A 9,307-nucleotide genomic window follows, 5' to 3' on the forward strand; every position below is an offset into this window, starting at 1 on the left:
AGTCCCTGCCCACAGGAAGTAAAGGATTTCCGGGTGAAGGCCTGTCCCATCCCCCCACTTCCACCTCCATCAAGCTGGAGGGACTTCATGTTTAGGGATGAGGCATTCCTTTGGGGCGGGGGAGTGGGGGACTGTCCATTGCGTGGGCGATGCTATCCCATGCCTCACAGGGTTTCTGAGGGCGGTAACTGGCAGGTGCTAAGACGGTAGGTGCCACCGGAAGTTCGGGAAGCCAGAGGCAGTTTCCGCCTCTCAGGGCCGGGCTCTTGCCCTAGTCGAAAAGCCATTTTGTAATATGAGGGTGGTTCCTGTTTTGATTAATAGCTGTGAGGGAATTCAGTCACCAGAGCCCAGACCAGCTGAGAAAGAGGGCTCTTTGCTGCCTCCAGGCTGAGAGCGTCTGGTGTCATAGACAAGAGGGTAAGCCCTGGGGTGCTGGCAGAATGACCTAGGTCTCCCCGCTCTGACCAGCTTCCAGGCAGTAGGTCCTCTTCTCCACAGCCGCGTTCAAGATGCACTTCTCATCAACTTAGAACAGGAAGGAGAGTTGGTGCCAGCTTACCCACAGGTCCTGAATGTCTCTCTTCTCTCCTCTGGTCCCTTCTTTTCTCTCCTTCCCTCTCTCCCCTCCGCTCCACACTCCACCTCTTTTCTCACTGATGTTTTCCTTCCCTTTGCCCCTGTCCCGGAAAGGTGGCATGGTGCAGTGGAAAGACCACGGGCTTTGGAGTCAAGCAAACCTGGGTTTGAATCTGACCTCTAGCACTTCCTAGCTGTGTGCTCTTGAGCAAGTCACTTTACCTCTCTGCACCTCAGTTTCCCCATCAATGAAACAGGAATAGAGACAGTGCCTACCTCACTGGGGTGTAAGGATCAAACCGTATGGCAGAAGTAGAATGTCTGGCACATGGTAAATATTTAGTAGATGGTAGGAGCTATTACCATTACGCTATCTCTCTGTCTCCCTCCCTCTCTCTCCATCTCTCTTTCTCTCTCTCATGTCCCTTTTTCCTTCTCCCCTTTCCTTCTTTCCCTCCCTCTCTGGCTCTCTGTAGATCTCAGAGCCGCACTTGCTGCTCTTAGGCCTGGTTCCTGTGAGCAGGAACCCTATTTGCCATTAGCCAGAGCAGGGGACCCTCAGCGAGGAAGACCAGAGGGAAAGCTTCATCTCCCATTTTCTCCTCTGGGAATCAGGGTCAGCTGAGGCCCAGCTTGAGCCTTCCTGCTGGGCCCAGGTAGCTCAGGGCTGGGCTCCCCGGTACCCGTCTCTGCCCGAATAGCTCACGTCCATGTCCAACATGCTGGCGACACCACCTCTCACCCTCAGTGCCTGCCCCTGCTCTCCAGCTCAGCCTGCCTACGTACACATGCGCAGCCCATCCCACCCGGAAGAAATCCTCTCCCTGAGTGGGTCTCTGGCTCTGTGCCCTGGTCCACACGCTGCTACCTCCTTCCTAACTGGGAAGGTAGTCAGTGGAGACGGGCTGTTGGGGACAGGGAGGCGGGGCAGGGAGGTGCAGGGAGGTCAGCACAGCAGGGGCCTGCAACACCATCATCCTGATGAAGGTCTGGGCCTCAGCCCACCCATTCCCTCAGTTCTTGCCATCCCTCCTGCCTGTCCTGGGCCCAAGCCCAGAGCTGGCTTGCTGGGCCACACTGCAGTCATGCTGTTTTTGAATTCTCTCTCTGTTTTGTTCTCTGTTCTGTGCTGTTGTGTCTCCCCGTGTCTGGTCCCCAGGATCCGGCGCTAAGAAACAGGGCGAGGACTTAGCGGATAATGACGGGGATGAAGATGAAGGTATTTGGGGGCTGCAGGGCGCGGCGGCTGGTGCATGGCACAGAGCCCCTCCCCCTCTCGATGGGGAGAAGCCCCGTCTGTCTGTCTGTCCGTCCGTTGGTGTGTTTCTGTTCCTCTATGAGGCTGTTGGGCTGTTCATCCATCTTTGGCCTGGTTGGCCGCTGGGAGTTCAGGGTGATGCACACAGCTGGCCGGAGCAGGGGGCCGCAGGCAGAGCCGAGGGGAGGGCATCCTCCTCGCCCCGGTCCCCTACCCCCATCCTCAGTCCCCCAGTAGAAGCGGCCACTGCCAGAGGCAGCTTCCTCCCCCATCTTCTGTGGTTCACGGGCACCTGCCCCTACTGATTAGCAGGGAGAGTGGAGAGAAAGCAAGGCTGAGGGAGGCCGAGGAGAGGCGCGGAGGAGACCGGATGGCGAGGAGATACCTGTGTTTCATTGCGGAGACCCCTGTGTGTTATGGGGAGACTGGCTCCTGGGAGAGAGGCCCAGCAGGATGTTGCGCTGAGGAGTGAGGCAGCGACGACCGAAGGGGCTGGAGCAGAGCACAACCCAGGACCTCCCCGGCCATCTCTGAGAAAGAGAGATGCAGCCTCAGGGCCAGGGGCTGCCACAGGCTCGGGACAGGGCCAGAAAGGCAGGGGGCCACAATGTCAAGCTGAGGCCAGGACACCACAGCCCAGCCCAGTCAGTCGATGGCATGGGATCCTTGCGTGATGGTTGAACCAGTCTTCCTTCCTCCTGGGGAAAACAGGGTGTGTCTGCCTGGCAGTAAGGAGCATCCCCTTCTACCTCCCTGCCCCTGGAGGGGCCAAGCAGCTCAGGGGGACCCCCGCTGCTGGCTGGTAGGGCCGTGCTGCTGTGGCGGAGTGTTGGTCCAGCTCACGCCCTGAGAGGCTGCAGGTGGAGGTGGTCAGGCGGGGAGACTTCTCTAGGCGGCCGCCTGGGCTTAGGAGCAGCTGCTTGAAGGTCTCTGGTCGAATGGCCTCGGGGAGGCTCCGTCTTCATCTTCATGCTGGCTGGGGGCAGAGGTCTCTCTCATTCTTAGTTCCTCTTCCCCATCCCCCGTGCTTCCAGTTAAGTCTGCCTGGCGCCCGGGGAGAATGGAGTAAATGAGCACATGGCTGAGAAGCCATGTCAGCAAGGTTCCCCCCACCCGTCTCTGCCATTCACCCCCTTTTACCCACATCCTTCCTTGTTCTCTCCCTGTGCCACCCCTTATTCCCACCCCTCTTGTCTCTGTCTGCACTGGGGGGCCAGCTGCTGCCAATGGCCGTATTTCCATGTAACTGGTCTAGTCTTGGGGGTTGCAGGGCTCCCCAGCCCCCACTCTCTGAAGCCATGTCAGGTCCCAGGACCCCTGGGTGCCCGGGGCAGGGACTCGCTTGATCCAGCTAAGAGACCAGCCCTTCCTCTTCCTCCTGCCCCCACCCGTCCTCAGAGCCCAGCCATGGCCTACCTAAGCCTGGATGTATCAGGCATGGCTGATTGCCTTCAGCCGCGAGGCTGAGCCCAGAGTCTTCACAAACGTCACTCAAGTCCAACTGTGGCCAAGTCTCTGGCCCACGCTGGGAGCTCCAGGCTGAGCAGTCCCCACGAGTCCTGTCCTCAGAGCTGGCGATGGTGTCCTGGCACCTGGGATAGCTTTGCTGCCCACACCCCACCCCCAGGGCTGGTGGGGGTGGGGGAGGAAGGGCATCCTACCCAGCCTGTGTCTCACCCCTTCTCCTTGCAGACATCCGGGACAGTGGCGCTAAGCCCGTCATGGTCTACATCCATGGAGGCTCTTACATGGAAGGGACGGGCAACATGATTGATGGCAGCGTCCTCGCCAGTTATGGCAACGTCATCGTCATCACCCTCAACTATCGTGTTGGGGTGCTAGGTATGGTTCCTTGCTAGGTGCCTAGAAGGAAGCCTGGGTTCTCAGGGAAGGAGGAAAGAATGCTGGGGACTTCATGCTGGCCTTGGGTCTCTAGCTGGTGCTGATGACCATAGTCAAAATCTTGTTATCACATGGCCCCTCCCCAAGTGCTGGGAGCTCCCTGGTGTCCCCAGGCCCTTTCCTGNCACCCCTTCTTTTTTTTTTTAATTTATTTTATTGTGGTTTTTACATTTTTATGTTTCTTATATATTTTTGAGAGAGCGCAAGTGGGAAAGGGGCAGAGAGAGGGGGACAGAGTCTCTTAAGCGGGCTCTGCGCTGACAGCCGCGAGCCTGATGCAGGGCTNTTCTCTTAAGTCTCAAGCCAGGTCTCCTCTTTCAGACTTCTGCTTGGCCGAGGTTTTGCGGGGCCCATTGATTTTCTGGTGTCCTTCCCTCATCCCTTGCCCATGCCCACATCCCTAAAAACCCCCATCCATACAAACATATTCCTTCTAGCCGGTCACACATCCACACTGCCCACCATACACCTCCATGGTCATGATCATTTCTCACGTGCCCCACAAATGCACACATATAACCGTAAACATATAGGCCCCCACATCCACATCTACAGACTGCCTCTCACATACACACGCTCCCCTGCCACTCCATATACTCCCCCACATGTATAATTCCCCCCCACACACATATCTTCATATCCATGTACCTCTGTACACTCCACATCCATACCCCATACGTACACAGATATCTCCTGCTCCCTCCATTCCCATAGATCTCTCCCTCCACATCTCCATACCCACATCTATACTCATATACACTACACACACCCACACTCCCACTTCCTTGTACCCCCATGTATATGCTCTATGCAAAGACCCACACCCTGCACATCCACATCTACACACAATCCCCACATACATATACCTTAAATGCATATACATATTCCTTCTGCACACACACACACACACACACACACCCCTGTATTCTCCTGCACAGCCTACGTTCAGATCCACTCCAACACCCGCATACACATACATGTCCCTCACCTTCCCCACATGAACACAAACCAGTATTCCCGCGCCATGCATATACGTCCATACCTGCACATCCACACCTCCCCACCCCACACTTACACAAATAGGACACACACACATGCCTCTTATCCCTGATTCCATGTCTACGTACGCATCCTGCGCACTACACTTATGTATCTCCCCACGGTATGTAGACACCCATAGGCCTCTAGCACGTATACCCACACTCTCATGTACACATACATACATAGACACTCTTCCCATACGTACCCTGGATACATACAGCCAGTGTAGGTATGTACGTATTCCCCCACCCTACCCAACAAATATGTACACATCCATATACCCACACCTGGCCATCCAAGCCCATACGTGCACACACGCCTCTATTCACCCCCACACCTCAGCATACCCCACACGTCTATACCCTGTATATATACACGGACACATTTCTACTACTCTCTCCACGCCTACTTCCCTCTATACTCCCACTCCATTACACAAACTACACCGCCACGCATACACTCTTATTTCCCAAACGCCTCCTCATCCACACCCATGTGTCCTTCCCCACACGTAGTCTGTCATCCACCTGCTTGTTTGGGTGATTTAGACTACCCCTCTGTGCCGTATCTTCCTTGGTGACTGTTAATGCCTAGCTGTGGCCAAGGTCTTGAGATAAACAAGTAACTTAGAGCCGGTGACTACACATACAGGGCCTCGCTCCCCTTCAGATGCTCACTCAGGCCTCAGAGGGCACATGCAGTCACAGATCCTGTAGTTTCATGAGGAAGGCAACTTCTTACCTGGAGGGCTTGTTTCTTCAAGGTTCCAGTGGGAGGGGATCTAGGCTGTACATCAATCAGGTCTGTAGGCCTGGGTGCCGGACCAGCAATGGCATGATTTATTCCATGGCCATTTGACTGACAGGACCTTATTTTATTTATTTATTTATTTATTTATTTATTTATTTATTTATTTATTTATTTATTATTTTAAAATAATTTTTAAAATGTTTATTTTTGAGAGAGAGAGAGACCGAGCGTGAGTGGGGGAGGGGCAGACAGAGGGAGACACAGAATCCACAGCAGGCTCAGGGTCCAAGCTTACAGGACCTTATTTTAATTTGCTTCTGAGTGTACTGTTTTTGCCAGTTCTAATCCCAGGGGCCCTGGTGCTTCAGTTCTGGCAGCAGTTTATGACCACAGAAAGGCAAGCTTTTCTTTATTTCCCCTTNAGCCCGTGTCCCTTTGGTGGCATCTGGATAGTGGGCATGAAGCACGCAGGGCCTCTCCCTGGTCTCTCTTGGCTGGCTGCTGGGTTTGCGTCTCACGGTTCTGCTGCTGCTCCTCTGTCTTTCTGAGTTGCCTCAGACGTCACAGCAAGGCTCCCTTCAGTGTTCTATCCTGTTGAGAAAGGGGATCTGAGTCTCTGACAGTAAAAATGGTACTACGAAGGTAGCTGTAAACCCACACGTTAGGGCTGCACAGTTCCTGAAGAGTAAGGAATGTATAGAAGTAAGGTCATACAGGTATACAGACATACATACACAGCAGCTGAAGGCCAAAAGTAATTTGCTACTTTATTTATTTGAGAGAGAGTGACTGTGAGTGGGGGAGAGGGGCAGAGTTGGGCGGGGGGGAGAGAGAGAGAATCTCAAGCAGGCTCCACACACAGTGAGGAGCCCTGATATGGGGCTCAATCCCACAACCCTGGGATCATGACCTGAGCCAAAATCAAGAATCGGATGCTTAACCGACTGAGCCGCCCAGGCGCCCTCAGCTGCTTTTCAGAATTAGAAACACAGAGGCACCTGGGTGGCTCAGTCGGCTAAGCATCCAACTTCAGCTCAGGTCATGATCTCCCAGTTCGTGGGTTTGAGCCCTGCGTCGGGCTCTGTGCTNTCTCACAGTTCGTGGGTTTGAGCCCTGCGTCGGGCTCTGTGCTGACAGCAGAGCCTGGAGCCTGTCTTTGGATTCTGTGTCTCCCTCTCTCTCTCTGACCCTCCCTGCTCACGCTGTCGCTCTCTCTCTCAAAAGTAAAAAAAAAACGTTTTTAAAAATTTTAAAAAAATAATTAGAAACACAAAGCTCCAGTCTTTCATTTTTATTGGAAAGCCCAGAGAGTACTAAGAACATGCTTCCGGTCCATATTATTGGAACACCTAGGGATACAGGAAAAGAAAGAGTGGAGGAGAGGGGGAAAGAGGGGAGAAAAGTAAGGAAGAGAGGGACGGGGAGCGGGGAGAAAAGAGGAAAAGAGTGACACAGAGAAAGGAGGCAGAAGGAGAGATTCAGGATTTGAAGCGTGACTTGAGAGCTGTGGGCTGCACAGAAGGCTGTTGTGGGTGAGTGCTCCCTGTGGTACCCTGGTTTACCGATTACTGCACAACTGTTCAGCTTTGCCAGTCTTTAGGCTTCTGTATCAGAAGTTCTTAACCTTCGGGGGAGTCTTGGACCCCTTTGAGATTCTAATGAAAGCTATGGACTCTGCCCCAGAAAAATGTGTGCACACAAACCTATAAAAATGTTTCCATGGATACCACCAAAACTCATCCCTGAAACTCAGGTTAAGACCCCCCTCCCTGCCACTTTACCACCTCCTCTCATTTGAATAGCCAGAACAGCACATCTCGGGGCAGGAATCCTGTAAAACCTTGGTTTGCGAGCATAATTCGTTCTGGGAACATGCTTGTAATCCAAAGGGCTCGTATATCAAAGTGAATTTCGAGAACCATTGGCTCAGTTGTGATCATGAACGTCGGTTCGGCGTCGCGTACTACTCATAGTGCAAGACATCGCTCATTTATCAAGTTAAAATTTATTAGAAATGTTTGCTCATCTTGCGGAACACTCGCGGAGCAAGTTACTCACAATCGAAGGTCTGACTGTATTATTCTTTGGACTTCAGCAGTTAATGATCACAATAGTATTACCCACAGGTCAGAAGGAGTCATAAACTGAGATTTGGTAAGAAGCTCCCCACCCCTTCCTGTGTATCCTTCACTGCCTGCTCTGGAACACAAATGTAATCAATGAGCCACTGATTGGATTCTGGGTTCATAGAACATGCTTTTGTCTCTTGGCGCCAGATGCAGAACATCGATTTGTCCCTGCCGCTTGGGGATTTTGCTGTGTAGCTGAGACTTTGTTGCTTTGTTTCTCAAAGTTTCCCAGATCAGGTGGCCAGTTTTGGACCCCAGTTACATGCACACATTCAGCCTCCCTTCGGTTTTTCTGGAAGCACTGAGCCCCAAAAGATGGTTTACTCTGAGGTGCTTCTTTGGACATCTTGGGTGAATCATTTATTTGAAGAATGTCACAGGCCAGTCTGTGGATCCCATCCTATTATTTGAGGAGACCCCAGGAGGCTAAAGACCAACAAAAGAACCCCAGCAGGATATAGGATGTGGACATCCCTGGGGCTGAGGAAGTAGGGGCCTGCCAAGTTTTATTCTGGGTGCCAGAATTTAATCCTACATCTTTGCTCAGGTACCCTCCAGGCAAACTGAAAACCTGGTAAACATCAGGGGTTGAGTGACAGAGATATCTGTTTTTGGTAACCTGTGCCAGATTCCCTTATCTTCTGTTGACAAGCAGCTTCCCATGTACCGCAGTATAAACTTGGACCCAGGGAGATGGTCTCAGATTTATTCTGACAGTTCACGGAGTTTGGGACTTCAGCCGTTGCCCTCATGTGGTTTCTGTGGGTGGCTGAGTTACTGGGGAACTGGCAGTGAGTGACTGCTCTCCCGACAGCCAGCCGGGGTTTGTGTGCTCATGTTTGGTCACGTTTGCTGGATCTCCTTCCTGATCCCGTCGGATAATAGCACTTCATGCAGTACTCTTGTAGTAAGGACGGTTGACATGGCGTCATCCGCTTGCTTCAGTGCCTCTCATCCCGAGGTTCATGGGAGCCAAGGGAGCAGAGAGTGATGGTTGACTCCTCCACCCAGCCCTTATCAGGCTTTTTTGTTCCTAACCCAGGGAATCGCTACATGTCGGACCAATCTCCCTTACCACATTCAAGCACAGGCTCTTCCTGCTGATAGGACAGATGTATTTGACACATTTCAGTGAACGATACCTCACCTCGGCCAAGGCTGAAGCCAAGTCTGCTGTTGCTTAAATAAGAGAAAAGGGAAAGAAGATATGGAGGAAGTAGGAAGGAAGGGAGAGAGGACAGGCGGNGCCAGGCAAAGGAGAAGCGGCTTCCCTTGTCTAGAGGAACAAGGGCTTCTCCATTCACCCTCATTCAGGCTTTCTTTAATTCCTTCACATTTCCTCGCTGGGAACCTGAGGCTAAAGAGGGCTTGTGACTCGGTCCTGAGAGGAATAACTAAGTGCTTTACATACTTAATTGTACCAAATGTAAATTAATAACACCCTTGAAGAGGGTGAAATGAGCCCTTCCACAGAAGCTAGAAACAGAAGGACTCGGGAAAGACCGTGACGAGGTCTTGTGCCTGCCTGAATCTATTTGAACTTGGCTTCTGCCCGTGGACCGCCAGAGAGCTCTCTGTGAGCGGAGGGCGCCTCCTCAAACATGGCCTCGCACAAAGGTCATCCCAGGTGCTGCGACTGAACTTTTAA

The 9,307-nt window shown here is 52.6% G+C and overlaps 1 protein-coding gene across 1 annotated transcript in view; it reads left to right on the forward strand.

The window, feature by feature from the left end:
• NLGN3 (neuroligin 3) overlaps positions 1-9,307 on the forward strand; it is a 20,558-nt gene that overhangs the window by 5,228 nt on the left and 6,023 nt on the right. Inside the window, exons 4-5 of the mRNA XM_077763264.1 lie at positions 1,739-1,798; positions 3,530-3,679. Of these exons, the coding sequence (XP_077619390.1) occupies positions 1,739-1,798; positions 3,530-3,679 (210 nt within the window). The remainder of the gene's footprint in view (positions 1-1,738; positions 1,799-3,529; positions 3,680-9,307) is intronic.

Source organism: Crocuta crocuta, unplaced genomic scaffold, assembly GCF_008692635.1.
Source record: "Crocuta crocuta isolate KB4526 unplaced genomic scaffold, BGI_CrCroc_1.0 scaffold440, whole genome shotgun sequence".
NCBI classification, from domain to species: domain Eukaryota; kingdom Metazoa; phylum Chordata; class Mammalia; order Carnivora; family Hyaenidae; genus Crocuta; species Crocuta crocuta.